General features: G+C 31.5%; 1 protein-coding gene and 1 long non-coding RNA gene across 4 annotated transcripts in view; one reads left to right on the plus strand and one right to left on the minus strand.

Moving 5' to 3' along the window:
* The window catches only part of LOC107441602 (rhotekin-2), a 105,410-nt gene extending 82,330 nt beyond the window's left edge, over window positions 1-23,080 (plus strand). For all 3 annotated transcript variants that reach the window (XM_071182088.2, XM_016054929.5, XM_071182089.2), the window contains exons 4-11: window positions 2,230-2,404; window positions 4,959-5,112; window positions 6,801-6,826; window positions 10,019-10,217; window positions 12,527-12,652; window positions 15,745-15,910; window positions 18,309-18,425; window positions 21,211-23,080. In XM_071182088.2, the coding sequence (XP_071038189.1) occupies window positions 2,230-2,404; window positions 4,959-5,112; window positions 6,801-6,826; window positions 10,019-10,217; window positions 12,527-12,652; window positions 15,745-15,910; window positions 18,309-18,425; window positions 21,211-21,419 (1,172 nt within the window). In that variant the 3' untranslated portion in view covers window positions 21,420-23,080. The remainder of the gene's footprint in view (window positions 1-2,229; window positions 2,405-4,958; window positions 5,113-6,800; window positions 6,827-10,018; window positions 10,218-12,526; window positions 12,653-15,744; window positions 15,911-18,308; window positions 18,426-21,210) is intronic.
* Window positions 21,798-24,431, minus strand: LOC147810840 (uncharacterized). Its single transcript, XR_015432985.1, has 2 exons — window positions 24,264-24,431; window positions 21,798-23,975 (listed from the first exon to the last, which is right to left on the minus strand). It is a non-coding gene; the product is annotated as an uncharacterized LOC147810840 (long non-coding RNA).
* Between the last annotated feature and the right edge of the window lie 2,916 nt (window positions 24,432-27,347).

The following is a 27,347-nucleotide window of genomic DNA, read 5'->3' on the forward strand; positions in this document are numbered from 1 at the left end:
TGGCCAGACATAAGTTGAGGCTAGTCGGTGATGAAATAGTACGATGATAGGTAAACACGATAAAATAAACAAAGTAATTGAATTAAAAGACTTGATTAAATAAATTAATTACATATTTACAAAATAGGGTAAAACGATAATGAAAGAAGCATTTAATACAAAATCTAGTAAAAATAAGATAGTGGTAGAAAATATATTTCTAAAAATTTGTTTAATTTTTTAATAGGATTGGTTAGCCTAATTTGCTTGTTAACCACTACAAATTCAATTCTCAAATATATATGTTAAATTTCTCTCAATTACTTTTAAAAAATAATTTGGGTTCATGCTCACAACTAGTTCATTTTTTAAATAGTTTGCGCTGACTACTTATAAAAAAGCGTGCGAGGCTTTGTAGAAAGGTAATGGTTAATCACATTTCCTATGGATCTTCTTGACGAAAATTGTGATTAAAATTTTTGATTTATTGAACGCAACGAGATAACTTGTAGAAAAAATAAATAAGAGAGAGTAACAAATTAATATTTGGAAGAAAAAAATGCCTTTTTCTTGGGGTTTGATTTAATCTTTTCTGAGAAAGCAAATTTTGACTGAACATTTTAGGCAGCCAATTAGAATTTTAGACAATTCGAAGTTGGAAGACACTGAGATCAGAGATTGCCTGTGACTTCATCTCTAAGTTCTTTAAAAATTAGTGGTAGCTTAAAACGGTGGAATTTTTGAAGTAAATGGTTATATATTTTCAATGGTTTGAAATGAGTGATTCCAGACTGGCAACACTTATTAGAAAACTTACTTTAACCCCTTGGGGACGGGTGATTCAGAAAAGCATTCGTACAAAATCAGAATCAAGTTGTAATTAAATAAAAAACGGTAACTTAAATGTAGTCGTTGCTAATTTGAAAGACTTACTTTGCTTTTACTTTAATTATTCATAGTTTAATCATATACATAATCAATGTTAATTCAAAGTATAACTAAATAGTTTTATTTTGAACAAAGTAATGGTGAATTAAATAAATCAAACAATCATAGCCCCTCCCACAAATAAACTGCTGAAGAATTACTTTGATTACCAGTTTTATCTTTTTACCCTGATTGATTCGGTTTTATGCTGGCACGAATTTGTGACAGTCGGCGCGAAAGGGTTAATTTTACTTTATTTACAAAAATTGGGCACCTGTGCCGTGCAGAAGGCCCATATCCCATACTTCAGAAATTAATATTTTATTTTTATAATAAAAAAACAGTTTGAGTTCAGCAGTCAATGGGGTGGCTGTTACTGACTTATTCGAAAAAGGGAAAGGGGTAGAACGTCATGTCTGCACATTTAAATATTTTGTGGTATTCTCAATTTATTCCGCTTTTACAAGAAGGAAAATTTTAGTAAAAATACGGGGCAATTTTTCTGCGTTTCTTTTATTTTTGCAGAGAGCAACAATTTTTTCTTTGCAGAAATTTAACGATGCAAGAATAAGAGAAATCTATGCAATTTTTTTAAAAGTCTTTTTTTTTTCAATGTATCTATCTGTAATGTTTCATTTTTTTCATCTTAAATCCAATTTCAGGGATGCCAAATTGCTCCGCTTTGTAAAATAGTATTTTCCAGTGGTAGAGAAATTTAAGTTACTTTTAGTTTAGTATTTTTCATTCCAAGTAATTTCTTCACCACTAAATATCAAAAATTATAAGTATCATATAAAATGCAACGTTACAGCATATATCTACTGGTTACTCTAATAAAAACAAGGCGTTACTATCCTTCTCTAACGAGTTTTACGATATATTTTGCTATCACTTTATAAAAATTATTCCAGTAAACGGAGCAGTTGGCATCCCTGCAATTTTATAAAATAAAATAATAAATTCTTAAAGTTTAGACTTTGCTTCTCTTTAAATAATTGGACAATCAACGGGGGCGATTATGAAAAATTGTTTTTAGACTCAATTTATAGGAAAATTGCCTTTAAGGAAAATAAATAAGTAGATTTGAAAGCTTTGTGCCACTTTTCAATCAATTCAAACAAATTTTAAAAGTTAAATATATGAACCATATAATGTTCTTATTTTTTTAGAAGTCGTTTAAATTTTTCGTTTTATTGTATATAATTCGAACGCTGCGGAAAGGATTACTTTATCAGTTTCTCAATGCTTTTTTTAGAATAAAATATCTTATTCTCTAAAGTTAAAGTGCTTTATAGAGTGTTTTAATTCGAACTACTTTTTCAGACATACGGATGCCTCTTATTTGGAAAGACAGCGATCACTTCAAAAACCGAGGTGATTATCGTCGCTTTGCTGTCTTCTGCTTGCTAAAAGTAGGAACTGAGGTTCAAGACACGGCTATGATCAATAATGTCGACAGAAGTATGACTGACATTGCTTTCGAAGATGTAATACTTTTGTAAGTAATCATCCTTTTTTGTGCAGCTAGAGATTCTACTTTTACCTTTAAAACATATAATATCCAGAAAATTAAATATTCTCCCTTTAACTCCTTGCTAGTGGAATATATTTGAGAAAACTGTGCCAAAATTAGGGGAAGACACTTTTCTCTTTAATTTTGTTCGTTATTATCATCAAAATGTTTGAAATAGTTTATTTAAAAAAATTAAACAAAATAATTATTATATTCAATATTTTCACCTGTATGGGAAATGCTAATGAAGTAGAGTAATTTTTCTCAAACTATAACAAAATAAATCAAATGGCATAATTTTAAAGATAAATATAATAAACTAATACAAAAATATTATTGTTTACATCAACTGTCATCAATTCCGTGTCATTCGGATTCCTTAAAACTTGAAAATTACAAAAATTCCGTCGCCATCTATTGAGAAAATTGTAAATTGCATATTATTATGCACTGGACGAAATGAGTTCGGGTTTCATGGAATTAAAGCACCGATTTTTCTCTTGCCTGAACTCAGGTTGGTCATTCCATAATTGGCTCATTTGCGTTTCCCGAAGTGGGGGGGGGGAATAAAAATCGGTACATACAATGGTTAGAAATCGGTCAACATTATACAGAAATAAATATTTTTAGTCAACTCCCCCCCCCCAGGAATTGTTAGGTAACAATCTAAGCACGTTTAATTACAGCGATTTATTATTATTGTGCGAGATTTGTCAAATTAAAATTAAGTTTTCGCTCATAAATTTTAATTGTTTTTGAGTTATACTGACGCCCGGAGGCTGAGCGGTAGCTCTTCGCGCTGTAGTGCCACAGGTCCCTGGTTCGATCCTCGGGCCGGGCAAGGTTGACTCAGCCTTTCATCCCTTCAGTGGGTCGATAAATGAGTACCAAGCATACTTGGGAACTAAACATTGGGGGTTCCGCGTTCGGCTGGCCACCTGACCGGAATATCTGCTCCTACACTCCAGAGCCCAAGGTCAAGAAAACTGAGATGGGCACAGTAGGCCTTGGCCCTCTTGGGCTGTCGCGCCGCTGAGTTTAGTTTTTTGTGTAATACTAAAAAAATTCACTTGAAAAATTATTAAACTGAGACTCGAGTAATAAAGCTTTAGTTTTACTATTAATTGGAAAACTCTTCCGTGAAAAATGTAAATGGCAACAATTTGCAGAACACTCCTAACTACACAAAAATTATTTGAGTATTTGTGTGAAGCATATCTAAAAACATATTGAAGTATTTTTTTCACAGAGATGCATTAAAGAGTTTACACTTTATTTAACGGTAGAGCTAATTTATTTCATGGCATTATGTAACTTTCGTTGGACAGCTGATCCAATTTTTAATTTACGATTATCAATATTTAACTCCGTAGCTTTGCAATTTTGAACTAAATCCAAACGACAAAGGAACTGTTGGATTAAGCATGGGGAGAAATTTCCCTTCGACTTTTTGAAGGAACTAACACGTATTTGCGTTACTAGTAGAGGAAAACGACGAAAATTTTCCACGGTTAGCCTGAATGCAAGAGAATTATAACCCATGATCAACCTACCACTGATAATACATTACGTCAGCACTATGGTCGGTGTCAGCCGGGTGCGAAATTTGTATTGACCAGCCATCACTGGGATTCGAACCCAGGTTACCTAATTGAGAGGCTAGTGCTCTATCCCCATAGCCACCTCGGGTCACGGCTTCTGTTACTTATTTAACTTTAATTCTATAACATGCTTAAATGTGTTAAACTATTTATTTGATTCCGAGTGTCAAAAAAGGCAAAATTACTTCTTTTCCTTAACGTCTAAAGTAAATACAATTTGATTTAAATATTTTAATTTTACTTTTTTTAAAATTTAATATATTTGAATATAATACACATATTTATATACTTCAAGAACACAACTAATCTTTTGAAACTAATGACGTTCAATGGGTATTTTAGTTTGTAGTCATCATGTAAAAGCTTTTCGATAAATTATCAACATAAAAATTTTATTTCTCTGTTCATGGTAAAATGTCTCAAAGAGCAAAAGTAATCAAAATAAATAAATAAACACGATTACTTGTAAATACACCAAACTCCAGAGTATTCAATCCTTAAATCTACAGCATCAACTTAAATTTGTATAGGAATTGTTATACAAATTTATTTATTTTAAATTTGTATAGGAATTGTATAGGATAGGTTTGTATTTGTATTCTGTATAGGAAGGGAGGAATAGCGCGCTCTATTGTGTATAGAGGAGTGTGTATAAAAATAGGGGTGGACACCAGTGTATAAGGGTAGGTATAAAAATAATTGAGTATTCTACTGTGACTAGGCCTAAAATAACTAGGGCTAATTGTTTGGACGTCACACAGCCTATTATACATCTATGGTTGCATTTCATTACATTCATATTTTATGTCTCTCTTAGTTTCATTTAATATTAAGATAATTAAAATAAATATTATGCATTATGTGCTTAAGAAATTGCATTCAATCTTTTATATTTATGTATTTATTTGTTAATAAACGTTTTGTTTTTATTTTTGCAGCAATAATGTATCTCATGATTTTGAGTTCCGATTGGAAGTCTATAGTCACGTGTTACAGGAGGATTTAAGTATTGCCAGCGCTTCAAATAAATTAAAGAAGAAAATATCATATTCTGTTAGCAGAGCTATTGGCAAAAGATTTTCAGAAAATTATGTAAGTATTTAATGCTTTATTCCCGAACGCAAAAATAAAAACAAAAAAAAAATTTTTTTTTGTTATTTGGTGTATTTATTTTTTAAATTAGTTTTCACAAAATAACATAATACAACGTTTACATAAAAGAATATTTTACTTTTTAAATTAAATCACTTTTTGCTAATTTCTGGCCGAATTATCTTAGATTAAATCTTTTAATTCTTAATAATGAAGTGTAAGTAAACTAATTGAAGTAAGCTAAAACTGAGTAAAAATTAGTAAGTAAACTAATTTTTTTAAAGTAACTAACTTACTTAGTAAAAAAATCTTCACTTAAGTAAACTAATTTGGTGTAAAAATAATTTTTTACTCTAAATTTCAAAATGCCATTTTTAAATTGGGGTTTAAAAGTTTTGCTTAACATATAAATAACCAACAATAATTAATTAAATTGTACTGATTACTATAAAAAATTTTAGGTTGCTTTTTGAATTTGGAAAAGGTGGGTTAATGAGTTATAAATTAAAGAACTTCTATCACCTCCATTTGTTAGTGATTCAGTTTAAATTTACATTTTTAAAGAATTTATAAAACTCACTTTTAAAACAGTTGACCTTTTTTCGCATTAGCTGATTTTATCTAAAATTGAAATAAAATTAATATTTCCAGTTTTTGTTTCAACTTATTTGATAAATTTTTCTAAAACGTGGACAAACTCCATAAGTTTTATTTCACAAAATGACAACTATCTGGCAAAAAATCTTCTCCAACTGAGTTATAAATTTCTCGATTCAAAGATCGCACGTGTTTTGGAAAAAGTTTAATTAATGATAAAAAAAAATTGCTACAAACATTGAAATTTTTGAAATATTTGTGACCGCCACTTTACATTATTATTCAAAAATTAAAAAAATAATTTCGAATTCACTTTCATTAGTATCACAACCTTAAAGAGGTATCTATCTTAAAATCCTTTTTTTTTTTCTATTCCTGTCGTAATATTGTTATTATTTTAAAATTTTCTCAAAGAAATAGAGAACAACTTTTAAAATGTTTAAGACCCTTGAGAACCCTGTCGATTTTTTGGTCAGTTTGCTATGCTGAAACTAATTTCATCAGCAGAAATCATTTTCATTTGACATGTAATTCTTTCATTTGCCATGGAATTCAGTTTGGAGTTACCTTTTAATCTCGTCCTTTTTTCCAATATTTCCTGCCATGAAAAGGAAAGCATACAAGGGAGAGTTAGGAAACATTTTAGATGCTATTTAAAATGGCATTGCAAAGGATATTAGCCCGTGGCGTCAAATATTTAAGAAAAAAATTCAAGTGTAACTAGAGGAAAAGAGTGGCGTATTTCATGCGGTTATTATCGTTTTATAACAGTTTAATATTGCACGTGCTTATCTTATTCTAAAGTATGCTTACACAATTTTTTAGGTTCATATCATACTATTTCTGTGTAAAATTAGAATAATAATAAATATATGAGTATATTTATATTTATCTAACTATCCTTGAAAAAATACTATTATTTTTTTTTATATGTTGTTTTTAAGACTTTTTCTTTAATGTTTTTGGAAAAAGTAATGATAGAAAGTACAGCACAAATAGCCAATAAGAAACTTTAGTTGAATTCATTAATTCCACAAAGAGTTACAAATATTTACACATTTACCTAATTTTCCTAAACATTTTTTTTCCAGAAAGAAGATCTGAATTTCAAAACTGGGTAAATATCTGAATATTTTATAGTAGTATAGCTATTTTATAGTAGTATATTTCCGTTTAATAGTTCACACTTAAAAACAAATCCATTAAAAAAAATTTATTTAATTCTAATTTAGATTTTCTGAACACTAAGATCAAGATATAAATATTTAAAAAATTCAATGTGGAGTCATATTTGTTTGATATCCAAATCACCAACGCAGCTTCAATAGTTTGGTATATTTCTAATTTGTCTGAAAAGTAATATCACTGGGTTGATGAATAACCTTGTATTTTTCCGGGTATATTTCTAATTTGTTGGAAAAGTAATATCACTGGGTTGATGAATAACCTTGTATTTTTCCGATAAGAAAAACTCATAAATGAACACGCGTTTTAATTAAAATCTTATAAATAACTTTCAGTAAGATTTCTGAGCATCAAAGGCGTCACAATAAGCTTTTTACGGATTGTCGTTTAGAGCCTTATTGAAGATTCTTTGGCTTCGAGAGCTGTCCTAAAATGATATACTTTCTTGGAAGATGTCATGTTGACTCATGAAGGAATAAAAGGGAGCTATATCAGCACTTTAGGATGACTCGAGAGCCAATGGCAGCTTTGAATCTATCAGAAAGCGGATCAGATCTCAAAAAAGGCAGAGCTGCAACTCCCGTTACTATAATGGAATTTACAGGATAGTGTGTTGGAATCTCAATGAAGTGAACCAGGTTCGAATCCGAGTCACTCGTATTAACTGGTTGATACGAGTTCTGCTCCCAACTAGCACAGAACACAGGATAGCCTGTATGCCTCGCAATGAGCTGAACCAGGTTCGATTACGACAGGTGGCTAGTTGATACGAATTCTGCTCCCAGCTAGCATCGAACACACTATAGCGTGTTTGCTCCCGATGAGGTGAACCAGGTTCGATTCCGAGTGATGACTGGTTGAGACGAATTCTGCTCCCGGTTAGCACTGGACATAATGTATCCTCAGTGGTAAACGGAGCACGGGTTAGAATCTCTTAGAATCGGAATATTCTTAGTAGGCTTTCGTGGTTTTCCTCTCCTTGTAATGCAAATGCGTGTTACTTCCATCAAAAATCCTCCACGAAGACTAGTTTGCCCACATGCTTGATTCAGGAGTTCCTTTGTCTTCTCTGTAGGGTTCAAAATAACGAGGCTACGGAGTTCAACATTGATAGTAGTTAACTCAGAATTGGGTCGCCTGTTCAATGTCGGTTGTGAAATAAAATACATTTGTCTACTGCGTCTGGTTGGGACTGTTTGTTATCTGTGTCATTTAACGAGCACTTAAAAGACTGCCAGAGTTCACGAATTCAGTCCCACTTTCTTCTGTTGTGGTGTCATCTGTCACTTCACATTTTGATAATATTTAGCATCTCTGAAACCTGAAAATTATATCATGAAAAAAGTTTACATTGCAAACTTGCAGACGCAAAACAAGATGGTAACTCATTGTGAGCTGCATGTTAGTTTGCACGAGAGATAATAATAAAGTTTACAAAAATGTGTGTTCTTATTTTTTGGTTGATGGGAGATAATTGAGTAAACCACGCACGAGTAAACTGATAATCTTCTTTATTGATTACAACTTGTCTATGCGTGCTGGAACAGGCATCAGCTTCACAATAAAATCAGTTACGTTACTTTTTGTATGTTTTTGTTCATAAACAAAGCTGAATATTCACAGTGCGGAACTTGGGATAAAATAATTGGACGTGCCTAGCATTTCAGTGACTTAGGACGAAATAAAACACATTTGCTGCGTTTTCAAACTTCTCGCTACAAAATACTTTTGATAGCGAAAGTTAGAGAATACAATTTGATGGAGAAAATTATAGAAATTAAAAATTTGAAATAATAAGTCAATCATATAGTAATAATATAAATATTTTCATATCGCAACAATTAAAAAGTTTTCTAATTTTAAATTTCTTCAAGCATGATGAGCTTATAAATTGAACTTATTTTTCTCGACTGTAAATTTTAGCCGCCCTGATTATAATAGTTGTCAAAGTATGAAGAGGCATCTTTAAATTCTACATTAACTCTTAACATTCTAATCGCGATCTTTTTTCATCTTTGTATCTCTCTGTATGAAATTCAGCTTTTTATAGAATAGTCATTGAATAAAATAGCTAAAATCGGTCATCACACATTGCCTAGGTTTTCTATGGAATGACTAAATGAAAATCCTACATGCATTTTGAACAATCACTTAGCGAAGTGTATAATAATTCTCATATCATACTTTGTATTTTTATAGAATGCCTGTATTTCTATAGAATTCTTTGTATTTCTATATTTTTTTAATTCTATAGAATGCCACGGTATTTTTCACAATAGGTGGGCTAAGTTTCCGTTGATGGCGTTCGAAATAAATCTCATATATTGAACGCCAGGAATTCTGTAGAATGTTGATATTTCATATATTGGTCCCGCAGTGGACTGATCGTTAAGACACGGTTCCCAGCAGATCACCGAAGTCAGGCATCACTGGCTACGATCAGTGTGCGGGTGGGTGACCCACTTGGATCAGTCTGCGTAGGGACCGAGGGTGTGCGGTATTGGTCCTCGTTAAACTGTGCTACCGTAAAGTGCTCGACTTCGCGCGCAGGTCGTCGGGCTACCGAAGCGGGGGGTGCCATCCCCTCCGCAGAGGATCAAAATTGTGATGGCATGTCTTCGGATCATCCTCCGGGATGTTTCCCAGACCGTCGCCAATAGCCCATTGTGCAGCTCTAGTGCGACGTAAATTAACAACAACAACAACAACAACATCATATATTGCTGGTAACATATACATAAATGTCAATTCAGAAGTTTAAGCCCCAAGAATATTTAAAATTTAATAACATTAATTCTTTTGGAAAAAAATATTTTTTACTTTTAAACTATTGGTTAGATTTTTAATCTGATGTACTATGGCCTTGTCTCAAAATGAATTCTTATGACGTATATAACAGCTAACCAATCCCTGGTGGAATCATAAGCTGGTGTAGTGTGTTAAACTTCAACCGTCATAGTGTATATTTATTTTGAAGCAAATAAAATTCTAATTTTGATTTTTAAAAAATTCTCTTCCATTTATTTTTTGTAAAATAAATTTACCTGATTTTATTTTACTTTTAAGCCATATTAAATATTAGAATTTAAGACAGACTTTCGATTGACTTTTAATTTTTTTCCAGCTTTTCAGAGTTTGACCTCGTTGCCAGTGCCAAACTAAATTTGAATGATGCCAACTCACGAATTAAAACCTATGATTTGAACCTGGAAACACCAGAAAAGAGTCAACTTCCCCTTTTCGGACACTTCTGTTGTCGTCTTGCAGTTCAACCTACTTGCATGATAGACGAGACATACTCAGGCTACTTGAGTCTAGTCAATGTAAGAATTTAAAGATTCTTCTTCAAATTTTTCTTGTACTCAATATTATTCAGTCTTTGGTTGCTGTTCCAAATACATAAAAGGATTTAAAATAGTATCAAAAATTTCAGGAAAATCATGAATTTTTTATACTACAGTACAGAACCCGTTATCCGGAAATCAGAAAACCGGAAAACCTAAAAACCGGAACGAAATTCGATAAATTTTCCCGCCATTTTTTAAACAAAAATTTTTTTTCCTCATAAGATTTTAGGAATTTTCTTTCTATTTTGAAAGATGTTCACCTTACCATAATTTTGGAAATAATTATTGGTGTATTACTTCATCGTTTTTTCTTCTTTTTAAGATTATTTCCCAAAAAAAATTATTTTTAATTGGGTTTAACAATAAAAAAATGGCTTTTTGTAGCGATTCAGAAAACCGGAAAAATCAGTTATCTGGAATAGCGATGGTCCCGATCGTTCCGGATAATCGGTTCCCTACAGTATTTTAAATTATTTTATGTATTTGGAGCTCTACTGGGTTGGAATGACACATTTCATGAAATGTGTCATTCAAACCCAGTCTGTGCAAAACGTTACAATTAATTTAGGATAATTATGACAATTTAGGATGGCAATTCTAATTTAGAATAATTATGACAAGCGTACCATTATAAATTACAAGCGGAACAATTTGTTTTCATGTTGTATCAAATTTTTGAACGGCTCTTATATATTTTAGCGTTTCTGATTTCAAACCTGCGATCGGCTCGTCTCTACAAGTTACATTTTTTTATATACCTAGCAGTTAGGCTGTCTACCTTCTACCAGAGAAGTCCGGGGTTCAAATCCCAACTGGTATGGCTGAATTTTATAAAAAGCTTGATGACTATTTTACTCAATTTATGAATTCATATTTTTTAGTTTAAACTAATTTTTAGAAAAAATTACATTTACACAAAAATAGTTATTCTTTTTAAATTTTATACTTTAAAAAAATTATTTAAAAAGCTACAAAATTATCAAATTAGATTAAAATTTTGTAATTTTTTAAAAATAATTCATATACACTCTATAGCAAAAAAATCGACGCACCAAGAAGGAGTTGTCTGATTGAAACGAAAATTGGTGGATAGAAAGACGATGTACAGAATAGTAAATGATTAAAATTTCAGAACAATTGAATAATTTATTGCAGAGTTACAGTAACAAGTTCAATAAGGTGTTGATCCGCCTCTAGCCTGGATACAAACTGACACATGGCGTGGCATAGACCGATAAAGCTCACGGATGGTCTCTAAAGGTATTTCCTGCCAAATTCGATCCAATTGTCGAACGAGGTCATCAACATTCCGTGCCAGATGCAATCGCCTTCCCATCATATTCCAGACATGCTCGATGGGAGAGAGATCTGGTGATCTGGCAAGCCAAGGAAGAGTTTGACAAGCTTGCAGATAGTTCATAGCAACACGTGCCGTATGTGGTCTGGCATTGTCTTGCTGAAAACCCATCCCAGGGCGCTGCAAAAGGAGCGGTAGCAAAACAGGTCTTAGGATGTCGTCGACGTACCGCTGTGCAGTAAGTGTACCTCTAATGACGACCAAATGGGTCCGGCTGTCAACGGAAATGGCACCCCAGACCATAATGCCGTGTTGAGGGCCGGTGTGGCGCGCAATAGTGAAGGCAGGATCCCCCCCCCCCTCTGCCCTGTGCGTCTCCAAACACGTCTTCGATGATCGTCAGGACACTGTTGGAAGCGGGATTTGCCGCTAAAGACTATACGTCCCCAGTTGGCATCATTCCAGCCTGATCGAGCGTCGATTTTGCTCTTCTTAGTCCGTCGATTTTTTTGTTATAGAGTGTATTTTAATTAAGAAAATATCTATTAACTTTTTTGTTTTTAAAAATTCAAATTATTTTTTTTAAAAAATAATTTAAATTAGAAGATAATGACTTATAAATTGAATGAAGCATGTTAAATAGTTATCAACATTTAAAAAAAAGAAAATTGTAGATGAAATTCATACTTTCCAAATGGGATTTGAACTCTTGACCCCTCTGTTAGTAAGCAGACAATTTAGGCATTACAAGAGGAATTTATACCAGGAGACTTTTGTTAGTTTAAAAGTAAATAAACTGATATTTTAATGAGGTATATTCTTTGCAGGGGCTAATTTTTACTCTAACCAAGGTTTTCAAACATGTTCTTTAATTTAAGGTAAATTTTGTTTAAAAAGGAATTTTACTGATGCGTACTTACCTTCTAACGTAAAAAGCGCAATGGAAAATTAATATTAAAAACTAATTGGCTAAATTTTCTCATTACAGCAAATTGGTAACATAACTGGTTGTAGAAGAATGTTAGCTTCACTCAAAAATTTCTCTCTGTCTATGTGGGCCAACTTCGCTGAAGTTCATAGTTCAAATCCAGACATTGTCATACCAGTTAAAACGGTATGTATTATTTTCATATATCAATTTCATAATCATGCAATTTTTCATGAAAAACTTAGTAAATTTCTGCGTAAGACTTCAAAATTTTTTCCCATATCTTTATATTTTGTATTTGAACTACAATCGTCTCTACAAATAATATCTTAATAGAAAAGCTTATTTTATCCTAAACCTAATAAGTGTTTTTTCTACACCCAATGGTGGCCAAAAATTTTTCAGGTGGTAATAAACTAATCACCAAAACACGTGGAAATTGCTTAAAACAACAACCACTTAAATTTAAATATTATTCACTGTGTAGAGAGCCAGGATAGCCTGGTTGGTAGGGCACTGGGCCCATGTCCAAGAGGGCAGGGGTTTGATCCCCGTCGGCCGAAGACTCCCCTGTAGGAAATTGAGACTGATGCACGTTAAATCTGTCGAGTCACAAAGTCCTCCATGTTCCCATAACAAATCATACCTCTGGCGGTACTGATCCAGGAGTTTCCTTGTTTTCAGGATTGGTTCAAAGCTACAAGGCTACAGAGTTAGGTCGGTTGTTCAACGGTTATAAAGTAAAATAAAATCACTGTGTAGATGTCATATTTTTATATACGTATTTCAGTTAGCGTATTGTTCAAGTGGTTAAAAAGCGTGACATGACATTTTTTGGAAAGAAGCCACATATTTTATAATATTAATTTTGATATCACTTTTATTTTGACAGACAAGTCCTGTGTTTATACATTTTACGTTAGTAGTAATATTAATTACTATGTGTATTTTATTTTTATTTTATAATATCGGCAAGCAATTAATTATCCCGATCAGATTAAAAAAAATTGCGTTTACGAATTTCTTCGTTAATGCATATAATAGTGACTATCATTTCTCAATAAAATTTAGAACATGTTTTCGAGCAACGTTTAACTTTTTCCTTTCATTTAATATTGATAATAATATTAAAAGTGTTGTATATATGGAAACACTTCTATGGTAACTAGTATATACTATTCTATGCAAACAGTTCTTATTATGGCAGTATCTTTTTTTGAAGATTTCACACGGCAAAACTGTTGGCACAATTTGAAAAATCATGCTTGAAGCTTTAAGAAATAGGGTCCATTTTACGCATGCAAAATTTACACCGACCAAACTGAGCACAGGAAGTCGAAGCCTTATTTTCTTTTCCAATACCGTAATAACTAAAAAAAATTATAATATAAATATTACAATCCTGTAGAATGATTTTGATATTACTGGTACTGAATCTTAAAAAAAAGTTATTAACTTCCTTTCCTCGTTTTGGTTGATCCGAATTCTGCATGGGTAAAAAGACACTATTTCTAAAAGCCTCAAACATGATTATTCAGACTGTGCCAACTGTTTTACCATGTAAAATCATATAAAATACTACCTGCTAATATACACCGAAGAACCATTACATTATGACCACCCTCCATCTATAACAATGGGCTCGCTCAGGTTTTCATGGTTTCTCGCCCAGGCACAATGTTTTCATGGGGCACATTAGGACCCATATACCTCATAGAACAATCCCTGACGTCTGTAAGCTACTTGAACATAGTTGAAGACCAGATTCACCCATTCGTGCTGCCACGCTACCCCCTCGCAATGTGAGGGAATTGCAGGACTAGTTGGTGAGCGCTTGGTACCAGATACCTCAGACTACCTATCAGCACCCTGTGGGATCAATGCCACGGCGGATGCTAGCAGTTTTGAGGGCTAAAGGTGGTCCTACATGTTATTAGCAGGGTGGTCATAATGTAATGGTCCTTCGGTGTATAAGCTCGTATGTAAGCGAAGTAAACATTGAAGTGTTACCATATTTTTGTACAACCCCTGTAACAATCATTTCTTGAAGACTATGGGACACGTTTTCGAGTTATGTTTACATCATTTCCCATTAATCCTGTTAGCAGAATCATGGCGACTTAGTCGTAGTACGTTACCGAATTCTTTCGACCTCTGGAAATTTAACCTCTGGGAAGTAAAAAATTTCGGTTTTCTTTTCTGCAGAAATTTTGGGTCTATTTTTTTAAAAAAACAGTTATTACTGTTGATTTCCACATAGCTTTTAAAATTTGATATTTTTCATACGAAATTATTTACTACCACGACTGAATCTCGAATTGAAAAGAAGCATTTAGTAACCCCTTTTTGAAGAGTCCAAATAGCTTGATTTCGCCGTCGATCTTTTTTTTTTTTTTTTTTTCGTTAGTTACTGCTACTGACGTTTTTGTCATTATATTTTTCAATGATGATGATTTACAAAATGCGAAAAAGGAAATAATTAGTGTACAAATGCAAAAATCCCTACAAAATACGAGAAAATCGCTCATAATATTAGAATGACAAAAATATTACATATTCAATTTTAAAAAAAATTTTATTTGATCCAAAACATTTTTTTTTCTATTTTTAAGTTGACGCTTCGGTTACTTTAAATTAACAACATGTATAATTGTTACTTTTATATTTTGTATAATTGTTATTATCTTCTGGAAACATATTAGGTCACAGAAAGTCCGAAAAAATTCTGCCACAAGGCCTTTAATATCAATAATAATAGTAACTATCATTTCAAAAAATATCGCAAGACACATTTTTGAGTTATGATACCTTTAATTTTTTAATATCGATAAAAGTAATTATCATTTCAACTTGAAACTCATTTTTAAGTTATGTTTATCTTTTTTTTTCTTCTTTAATATCGAAAACTTTTGCTATCATTTCTTAAAATGGTGGTGAAAAACTTTTCCGATTTATGTTTACCTTTTTCTTCTTTAACTTTCTTTTCGTTTGATAACAGTTACAATCTTTTCTAGGACAATAGCTTAGAAACACTTCCATAATTGAGTTATTTTTTAAATAGTTCATTATCTAAAATATCTAATGAAATCGAAAATGTCTAAAATGTTGATGATTTTATATCATTTTACCTCACGTGAAAAAGCTAAGAGAGTCTAAATTTAATGTCTTGTAAATCTTTGAAAAGCATAGACCTGCTTGCTAATTAATGTTAAGGTAAAAATTAAATTATTTTTAAATGAAAAGTTACTGACTATAGACTACTTATTGTTTATCTGCAGGGGACGATAGTGACTCCAAGTTCCAAAGCCATATCGTATCCTAGGTTTAGTTTTAAAATTGAGTATAGCATAGATGATGAAAATAAGGAGTTTCTATTGGCTGCTGACTCTCCTATCCAACTTAATGAATGGCTGAACCATATTAACCAGCAAATAAAAGATTATGGTGAGTAGAATTCGGAAACCTTTTGGCTTGTTATATTTGAGTATATACATGATTCATATACACCTGGAAAGAAATTAAAAAATGGTAGTAATGTTAATAAAAATTTTTTAGCAATAATATATTTCTTGCTACCAGAATATTTTATTTTCTTTTAGTATATATACCGATCCGCACGGATAATATACAGAAATCTTATTTCGATATCGCATGGTTCGCAAGCATCTGGAAAAATTTAATATGTTCAATACATTGTTACAATTAAGTTCGAACGAATATTCCAGAGATGCCAACTTGCTCCGGACAGCAAATATATATTTTAAAGTGGTAGTTTATCAATTGTGATTCTTGGTTTAATAAATTCAATTTAGTAGATTCTTAGCCACCACTATTTCTAAATAATTCGTAGGCTTATATAATTCACCACTTTACAGTACTTATGTCTTGCTATACCTTTCAAAAAGCAAGCAAAAATAGTCAAATATTTGCAAAATTTACTTTGCAGTTATTTACCGTTTTATTAATTATTTTGGCGTGTCCGGAGCAGTTGACATCTCTGATATTCTAGAACGAAACTATTCAGACAACTGTAAGTAATTAGATCTTATTTAGATATTTTTTGAAATCCTTAATTCGTCGTGCTGGTTTAATTTTTTTTTAAAAAAAACTTTTTACGTACTAGATTTAATACGCCCAAATTTTACTGTTACTACCACTAAGAAAATTATTTTACTACGTCTGTACAAACTGAAAATTCTGCATTAGACTCCTTCGGATCTATACATATTTATTTAGAGAAAATAAAATATTCTGGTAACTTAAAACATAATAATTTAAAAAGTTCAAATTGATTTTTTTACCACTTTCTAATTTTTTCCAGATACGTATGAATCCTGATACATTAGCATACTTGCCAACTTTTACACAACTAGCATAAAATTTTATTTCTGGATTTAAAGTGGTTGTAAAATGTATGCTTTCTAATGCATTTCTTGCATTTATAAACTTAATTTATAATCTTTATGATCACCACTATTTTTAAAAAAAACTAAACTTATATATAAATATTTAATACTTTCGTGGTTGTCCGCGTAAACTTTTCCAAAATTCAGCTTATATTTCTGCCTAATCTTATAATTTAAATTCAAGTTTACTGCCACTGGGGAAACTCATCCTCGAAAGGATTAAAAGTTGACAGATATGCATTAGGTCTGCTAGAAAGTTCTACTCGCGAACATACACTCCTGCTTTTATAGCAATGCAAAAGATTCTTTATTAAAAGAAAGTGGTAGGTTATTTACCCTTTTAACTCAATGGTAATGCTCTAGCTTAAAAAGACATTGGTTGTATAGCACAAAAGCGCATGAGCAAAAATATTCAAACTTGTAACAAAAATATCCGACAAAACTAAGCGGTACGTCTCTCACGGACAAAATTTTCCGGTAGATTTAAAAATTGAAAAAAACTATATAAAATTTTAATTAAAATTATTATAACTATCGTTACGTTTCAAAAATGTGAAAATACATTTTGAAGAATTACTGCACATGGTTAGATAATTCGTATAGTGGACAAAACATAAATTAAAAGCCTATTTTTAGTGTCAATTCCAGTTTTATTTTTTTACCACAAGGCTGAAGCTTCATTGAAAAACGTAAAAGTTGACAGCTAGTTTTCGAGAAGTTTAAAATGTGAAAAACTGCCAAGGTTTAAAGTTATAATATACATAATTTCCCGCAAACTTAAAAACCCCAGACTTCACACGTTCACGCCGGGGTGACCCACCGGTGGGTCACGCTAGATTGTCTCATCTTGGCAGCGCACCTTAGTTAAAACTGGTAACAAATAAATTTCATTTTTTAGTTTTTTTCCGGGAATAATAAAAATCCATAACTACCAATTGTTTTTAACGGATGCAATTTTTACATTGAATTGCTTCTTCGCCGTGATAAATTTCCTTACAGTAAATTGTTATTGTTGAGAATAAATTAACTCCTCCCGAATATTATCTAATATTGAAATAGTTCTTCTACCAGTATTTTCTCTTTTCCGTCCCGCTTTGAGGCGCAACACCCGGCGTGAACGTGTTAAAGAATAGGCACGCAAGAAGAAATATTGAATTTCTCTCCTACATGAAACTTTTTTAATTTTTATGTAATTTCTATACTTCACTGACTATTATAAACACGCTTAAAGGTAAAACCTCAGATACACAGCTTCATTTGATAAATAAATTAAATACCTGACAACTTGTACAGTTGTAGAAAAAGATTTCTCAAAGTGGTAGTTAAAACAAAAATTAAGTTTAGAAGAATTTTCTAAACGCAAAACTATTAAGTATTGTGTAATTTTTGTGTATATGTGTCCCTTTTTTTAATTTTTTTTTTCATTTTATTTTAAGATTTGTGGAAGCCAGCTTCAGAATCAATCATGGAAATATCTTCCCCCTGTGTTTGTAGAAATTCTCAATTCACAAAGCACCGAAACAGCTCATTATACGACGAAACTCCATTCATTGGTAAAATACTATTTTATAATCCCTTATTAAAATTTATATGTGTGCTAAATTTGATACTTCCATTTATTTTGACAAAATGTGCTTTGCAATTTATTTGCAGTCAATGCATATCACATGATGTACATAGATTGCACTAAATAAATAGCATATTAAAAATTCGATTTCTAAAGAATTATTAACTGATTTCGCTCAAATTTTGTATTTTGCCTTGCAAAATTACATACTTTAAAATGACGTAAAAAATTGTATACCTTATAATTCAAAATTCTTTCGACTATTATTAAATAAAATAATAAGTATTTACTAAAGTTTACTTTTTGCAAGGAATTATCTTCGGGTGAACGAATTTTTTAATTGTGAGCAAACACTTTTGAATTCGCTTAAAAAGATATCGAGATATGGCGTAATATAAAAACTAAGATTAACATTAAAGGGTTCTAACTATGAACAGAAAACTAAGATTAACATTAACAGAAACTAAAATCAACATTAAAGGGTCCAGACTTTAGATCCAGAAAAAAATAAAGCAAAGAGCATAGTTATTTAAGAATATTGACATAGCATCTGTTTCTATTTTTGAAGTTATTGCAATGATTACTTTATTTTAAATTAAATAATTATAAAATAATGATTCTTGCTTACAAATTTTTAAAAAATAAAAATAAACTACACGTATATATACTTTTTTCACGAGATGTGTTCAGTATGAAAATTTGACTACGCCATTTAACATTGAAAAAGTGCAATTTGTATTTCATCCCCAAATGCATATTCTAGGTTTCTTTAAATCCATTCTGAGCTATGCTCTTTTTTTTTTTTTTTCAAATAAAATTTTCAATTTACGACCCTATTTCCCCTCTTCACTTTCTTAGATATGTATTTTAAACTATGTCAACATAAAAAATTAACAAGCTAATTTTCTAAATCCTAAATATTTAATAATTCACATGATTTTTCACTATATTTTTCCATAACTATCAGATTGGGTCAAATTGAATCCCTTTGAGAAAGTTTTTTTTTTTTAAACAATCCTATCAAAATTTAAGTATTCAATGCTTAGCATATCTTGATGTTATTTTTGTTAGATTGAATGTCGTATCTTACTATACTATGTATAAATATCTAATGATAGTGTCGCAGTTTTTCATTGTTGTCTGTGCATTTTTATTGTCCGGAAAATCACATAGTAGGATCTTATTTTTCCTCATTCATTTCCATACTGTTTTTTATTTTTGTCATTAGCAGAAAACTAATAAAAATCATATAGGTATTGTTTTTCTGTAAATATATTTGTATCCCTAATTTAAAGTTATTTTCCCGTACAGCTATTATTACGCTTTTAATTCAAGAGTTTAAAACTAAGAGAATTGACTTTTTTATTATTATTATTATATAATGTAATTCTGCCCTACATTTTAAGATAAAGTATTTTGGAAATGTGGCTTAATTTAATTTACCGTTTTACAATTATTATTGTGCAAATATCATTCATATACTGTTATAAATTATGGTTAAAGAAATCTGTTAAATGATTTAGAACTTAGTGATCAATTTCATTCACAGGGAGATGCAAGCAAAAATAGTATTTAAAATTTCCGCCCGTTTGCTTAGCAAAAATATTGAATAACGTTGTGAACTCATAAATTTTTTTTAAACAATCTAATGTTCAATGCAATCTAAATGTTATTTTAAAAAATTATTGCTTAGTAAAATTGCTGTGGTTCACCAATAGATCTAAATATTTGTAATACTAATAGATAATAGATTTGAACGTGGGAAGTGGAGGCACAAACGTAAGCAAACAGAATTCCTTTCACTGCATAGATGATAAATTAATAGTTTTAACTTTAGTAGAAAAACTGTTTTCTGCAAAGAAACAATTATTGCTAAGCAATCATCAGGGTTGATGAGCGGTAGCGAACAGGGGCTTAGTTCCCCGGTTCTTAAAAAAAAATTAATTGGAAGAATTAGTTTTGGACAAAATTGACCCATCTCACGCAAGGGTTATGAAAATGCTTTATCTATATGCATAGTTTTAACCAGCAACTGCTCTCCTTCGTTGTAACTTTTTGGTATGAGTGAGAAAGTTATCTCGCTTTTGTGCCGAATTTCTGTAAAAAGTTGGAATAATTATCCTTATTCTACATTTTTATTAAGTTATCTCGCTTATGTGCCGTATTCCTGTAAAGAGTGGGAGTAATTATCCTTATTCTACATTTTTGCTAAGTTATCTCGCTTATGTGCCTTATTCCTGTAAAGAGTGGGAGTAATTATCCTTATTCTACATTTTTGCTAAGTTATCTCGCTTATGTGCCTTATTCCTGAAAAGAGTGGGAGTAATTATCCTTATTCTACATTTTTACCGTTTAATTCGATACCAGTTTAATAAAACTTTTTCAGAAGCGGGACAGTTGCCTCACCAAGGGGTGAAAGCGAGACGGAAAAGAGGAAAGGGTGGTAGTGAAACCATTTCAGTTATAACTAGTTTTCGGGAGAAGTTACCTTATTATTTTTAAAACTATTCAACAATATCTACTTTATCCTCCGAAAATAAGCAGTTTTATATATAGACTAAAATTATAAAAGAAATCTTGATAGTTACAGATATTTTATTTTTCTCGGAAAAAATGCTAAAATGAAATGTCTTTCGTACCAGTTTCCGCACTTTTCCGTCTTACTATATAAGGGCTTTCAGCCATGGCCTCACCTGTAATACATCTTGTGAAGTTTTTATTTATTATTTGTTTTATAACGTTCAAAAAATAAAATCAAGATCCTGTTTCAGATGAATCCGAATGTTCCAGTGGTAGTTACGGTAGCGCCTCTTCTGTATTCCAAAAGAATAATCACCGTGTGTCCACTCCACCATTTTGCTCATTATCATCCAGTAGCTCTTCAACCAACAGCTCGTTAGAATACCAGCAGCATCCACTATCGAAATCTTTGTACAGAAGATCAGTCAGTGCTTATTTTCCGTCATTTTTCCACTCATGAACGAAACTTTTAGCTCTCATTGAGGATAAACCTAGTCACATTTAAAAAGAAACTTCCTTGTAATTTAAAGAAATTTTTCTTCTTTCTTTTTCTTGTAATATATTGGTTATTATTTTAAGATTGTTATAAATTCAGGAACTTGTGTAGAATTTCGACGACCATGCAACCAAAAAATGGCGTAAACCAACACGAATTTTCTCCATCTATGGGGAACTATATGTACGTGGTCATTTCGATAAACCATTTAATAGCTTGATTGCTAAACAATGATAAACCATTTGATTTATAAGCAATTTGATTAATATAGCAATTTGATAATCGCTTGATTGCTAAACCATTTAATTGAAAAATCAAATTTGCTCCATCAGTGGTGAACTATAGACAAAGAACGTGGTCATTTCGATAAACCATTTGAATAGCTCGATTGCTAAACAATGATAAACCATTTGATTTATAAACAATTGATTAATAAATCGTTTGATTTATAAACCGTTTGATTGAAAAACCATTTGATTGATAAACCATGAAATAGCTTTTTTGTAGCTGTTAAAATATGATGAATTTAAAGTACTTTTATATTAAGTTATTTCGGTGAATAAATTATGCCACAATTTTTTTTAATCATACATCCTAAGATATAAATTTCAATTAAAAAAAATAATAACTTTCTGTTTTAATTCCCATTTGGGCTGATTAAAGTAGAAAACGATTTGGTATCAGTTTGGCGGAATTGGCGCCAGCTTTCTTGGTGGACGGAATTTTACTCAAGTGCTTTAATTCAATAAAAATCTGTATATAAGATGTATTTATAAGATTATATGTTGAACATTGAGAGAATCTGTCATCAGACCTTGTTTTGAACTTTATTTTTGTAGAATGTTATGGGTCAAGCCCTTCAACTTTAAATTATTGTTTCACACGTTACCTGCTACCCATGCCTGGAAAGAAAGGAATCTAAGAAACAATGTTATGTGATTCATTTTCGCTTTGATATTTATAATTATGTTTTACGAATCCATTTTATCTATCAGAAAGGCTATTATAATCACAAAACTAATTTAAAAAATTCAAATTTAATTAATTTAGATATAAAGAGTAGGAGTCAACGTCCTTGAATTAAAAGTGGATGAGGGAGAACAGACCAGATATTTTAAATCTGTTACTCAAACAATCTCGCTCAGTTACAGGAAGACGAAAAAGTTGGTTTTAATTAAAAACATGTGTACCTTTGTTTTAGTTGATGGCAAAGGAAAAAAAAAGGTGCGTAGTTTCCACAAAAGGAGGAATCGCGTTAGCAGATATCTGGAAGTACCAAATATTAAGAGTAGAAGGCTTCGCATGACTTTAAGTTCTTAGGGATGATTCTAAAGTTCGTCCTATTAGTCAAATGGTGAAAACTCCAAGTGTACGAAAAAAGGCAAATATATTTCTCTTGATTACCCATTTATTTGCGCTGAGATGGTTATGGTTACCATATAGATTTCTTTTGCAAATATAGGAAAGGAATATTCATCCAGCCATTGGCACATAAGGTGTCCACACGTGGTCAAGTTCAGGCTTAAATCACATCTCCATTCCATTCCCATCCTCGTGCTCTGACTAAAGCATACTTAAGTACATACTCTACGAGATATGAATTATCAAAAGAACCACCGCAAAAATGCGAGAGAAAAAGGAAATTCAAATAGTTATCAGTTCTTGGCCTCTTGTAAAAAGGGGAGAGTCCAACTGGGGCTCGAACGCGATAAAGCTAGTGGTTTAAAGTTGGTGCTAGGGGCACCTGAGGGAAATTTAATAAAATAAAACAGTATCCGAAAGATTTTAAACTGAATAGAGATACTGCAAGAAAATAGCGCATAAATATTGTAAAGTAGAATTATTAGAGCTTTAATGTAATCTAAATTTTAACCAACAAAGCCTATTTTTTCCTTTCATTTTTACCACAACTGTTAAAAAGTTAATCTGATCTTTGAATATTAAACATTCTGGCCAGTATTACCGCTAAGTTACTTAATTTTTAAACAGTTCATTTGACACAGCCTGTTCTTTTTCGGGTTTTGTCTTATTAAACATCACATCCAATTCAATTGCTCATTCTGAGAATTTGTTGAAAATTAATAAAATTGTACCTATGTGCATATTTTAACAATTGCACAAATCTTATGCAATTTTAAATTTTCGAAAAATATTGCTGTTGAAAATAATTTGTTTTATTCCTCTTTTCTGGAAAATTCTGAAGAAAATAAATTGAAAATATTTACAAAACATTTTGTTTTGCTACTGTAAGTTATAATATCTATTAGCCTTGTTTTACATGTCTGTAAATAGTCCTAACGGCCCTTAAAAATGTGAAATATGGTTGTAACATGTAAGGTGTCTAAGCAATGGTGCTTAGACACCTTAACATGTCATTGTGATCAAAATTTGGAAAATTAATCGACTGTTAAAGAAATCGATACAGCCGAATTAAAAAAAATATTCTAAAACTAGAAAATTTTCTACTAGCTTTATTGCAAATTTTCTATCAATATTTAATTTTTAAGGACCATGGAAACTCTTATATGCATGTCAGGGGTGAAAGCGAGACGGAAAATATGAAAGGCTGGTATTAAAACCTTTTCAGTTATAGCTGAGTTTGGGGAGGAGTATACTAATTCTTTTTTTAAGCTATTCATCAATAACTACTTTATCTCGGAAAATAAGCAGTTTTATATATATGCTAAAATTATAAAAGAAATCTTGATAGTTACAGATATTTTATTTTTGTTTGAAAAAATTGCTGGAATGAAATGTCTTACCTACCAGTTTTTTCTCTTTTCCGTCTTGCAATATAACGGGTTTCACCCATGATGCATGTCGCTCTTTATTCCATAATTGTGTATAAAATAAAATATATTTTCCATTCTGTATTTGTAATTTATTGAACTTTTTATGGAAAGTTAAAATTTTAAAAAATTCTTGTTTTAGCCTAAATATTATCTAATAAAAGTACAGTGTGAAAAATTAAAAAAAGATATCCTCTTAAATAACTTTTGTTCCAATGATCAGATTTTCGCTGAGTACCATTCTAAATTATTCAGAAGTGTTATCTCAGGAAGACAAATTCATTTCGGTCAGTCACTAATTAAGTTTCATAACGAGACACAATGTATTCTCTCTGAATGAACATACCTTTTTCTTTTCAACAGATTATAATTTTTTAACCTGAAAAATGGAGGTAGTCGCAATCTGGAAAATATGGTCCCAATATAGCTAATAATGTCGGAAGTTTAGGCCCCATAAATGATAAATTTCACTTGTAAATTTTAAAAAGTGGTAAAGAAAATTAAACAAATGTCTATAACTTAATTTTTGTGCAACCGCTTCAAAATTTTATTTTCCGAAGAAAGTTTATATGCATGAAAGTTCCAGCTTCTCAACCGCAAAGTGGTTTGTTAACACGTTCACGCCGGGAAAAGAGAAAATACTGGTAGAAGAACTATTTCAATATTAGATAATATTCGGGAGGAGTTAATCTACTCTCAACAATAACAATTCACTATAAGGAAATTAATCACGACGAAGAAGCAATTCAATGTAAAAATTGCATCCGTTAAAAACAATTGGTAGTTATGGCTTTTTATTATTCCCGGAAAAAAACTAAAAAATGAAATTTATTGTTGCCAGTTTTTACTCCGGTGCGCTGCCAAGTTGAGACAATCTAGCGTGACCCACCGGTGGGTCACCCCGGCTTGGTAAACTCCTTTAAATGTATTTTTCCTTCTAAATGTTGAACGAATTTTGATTATCAAAAGACTCACTTTCAAATGTAAGGTTTTTTTCAGAATATTCGCTCTGATAATGGTTTTGCAAAAAAACTATAGTTCGGCTTCACCCTGTCCCACCTCCCAATCGGGGCATCCAGGGAACACTGTTGAAGGATCGGTTTAGACCAGATCCTCAATTCTGTTTTCAAAAAGTCTTTTAAAAATCTCTTCACTTCCTTTGTTTATTTTCTTTTGGTTCCAGTTTCGTTTAATGGTGTCATAGTTTAAATTTCTCGGGAAAAATTGAATTCTTAAATCATCATAAACTGGACAGGCAGTAAGTATGTGTTCGATATCTTCATAAGTTTTACAAACTTTACAGTTCGGATCTTTCCCGAACAATTTTGACTGATAATTACCCTGGGCTCCATGGTTAGTTAGATATTGATTGATATCGAAAAAACCATAATTAACAAGCATCTGATTGCACAAAGCGCACCCTAACTTGCTGGACACATCAATGGACTTATAATCGTGTAAGTTCCTCATGAGGGCGTTTAAATTTTTCCTATTTTCCTCGACAATAATTTTCAATTTTCGTCCACATTCTTTGTATTTTACGTTTTCAAGCCCTACTTTCTTGTGGACAGACATTTCTTATTATAACAAAGTTAGAATCGAAAGCGTAAAACAAGTTATGAAAAACCTAACTAATTAACGTGGAAATCTTTACCTACCTTAAATTGATAATGAGGATGAAAAAATGTACTAAACGGTTAAAAACACGTTGATGCAGTATCATAAATAACAACAAAAATCATTCAAAACATTTAACTTTCCTTCGTTATTGAAAAGTAAATGAAGAGCTTAAAGTGACAACCGTCAACCTAACAACACTTGATTACACCTATAAGCTACAAACTATGTATTCATACACTAGAACTATATAGTAAAAGGTATTCCTCCGCGCCATTTCTTCAACAGGATTACTTTTTCGAAAATTCTGTGGTTAGAATTAAATTCTAGCTAGGCATTTCTATCACATGCGCATTTGCTCAGCCGGTTGCGCAGGCATATGCAGATGCATCCTAATCTAATATGCTGAAATTCTTCAGGGTTAGTCTCACTCTAATCATGTGTAAAAGCAGAGTTTAATTATTTCTAGAGATGGGTCAAAAGTAACGGAGCAGTGACTTGTCTCAGTGACTGGAGCAGTGACTTGTCTCAGTGACTGGAGCAGTCACTGTGACAACCTCCTCCAGCCGAAATTTATCACAGTTAAAAAAATGACTGCTACTGTGACAAATTTTACTGCTACAAATTTCGAAAATATTAGTAGAACAAAGAAATATGAGTTATAATTTAATGTCTTATCTGAGATAAAATCTTTTCTTATGTTATTTTAACACATTAAAAGAATAAAAAAAAAAGGTCGCATACTGGCTATTAAAAATCATACTACTATATACAAACATAAATACATACTACTATATACAAACATAAATATATCACCCGTCCCCTTGGGGACGGGTGATTCAGAAAAGCATTCGTACAAAATCAGAATTAGGATGTAATTAAATAAAAAACGGTAACTTAAATGTAGTCGTTTCTAATTAGACAGACTTACTTTGATATTACTTTAATTATTGTTAGCTTATTCATATATGTGGGAGATAGTGCAGCATAGGAGTAAATAATGACGATAATTTAATAAACATAACAATTTAATAGAAATAAAAAGGTAGATGGATATAGCAGTTAACAGTATTGACATGAATCGTGAGAGCTGCCTTCGCGCAGTGGTCTCCGGAATGCATGTGACTAAGAATTAGATTGTTCTATGGTATAAAGTTAAGAGTTAATTATAAATTCGGGAGTTTCCCTTCGGGAGTTCCCCTTCTGGTCTGGCTGGCGCCTCTCAATGTCAAGAGGATGATGCAACTTCCTTTAATATTACAAGATGGTGGATGACGCAATGTTCGCAGTTATTACACTATAATACTATAACAACAGCTCCAAACTCCACATATATATAATCAATGTTAATTCAAAGTATAACTAAATAATTTTATTTTGAACAAAGTAATAGTGAATTAAATAAATCAAGCAATTATAACTCCGCCCACAAATAAACTGCTAAGGAATTACTTTGATTACCAGTTTTATCTTCTTGCCCTGGTTG

Source organism: Parasteatoda tepidariorum, chromosome 4 (genome assembly GCF_982258835.1).
Source record: "Parasteatoda tepidariorum strain Cologne lab strain chromosome 4, Ptep-v5.0, whole genome shotgun sequence".
Lineage (NCBI taxonomy): Eukaryota > Metazoa > Arthropoda > Arachnida > Araneae > Theridiidae > Parasteatoda > Parasteatoda tepidariorum.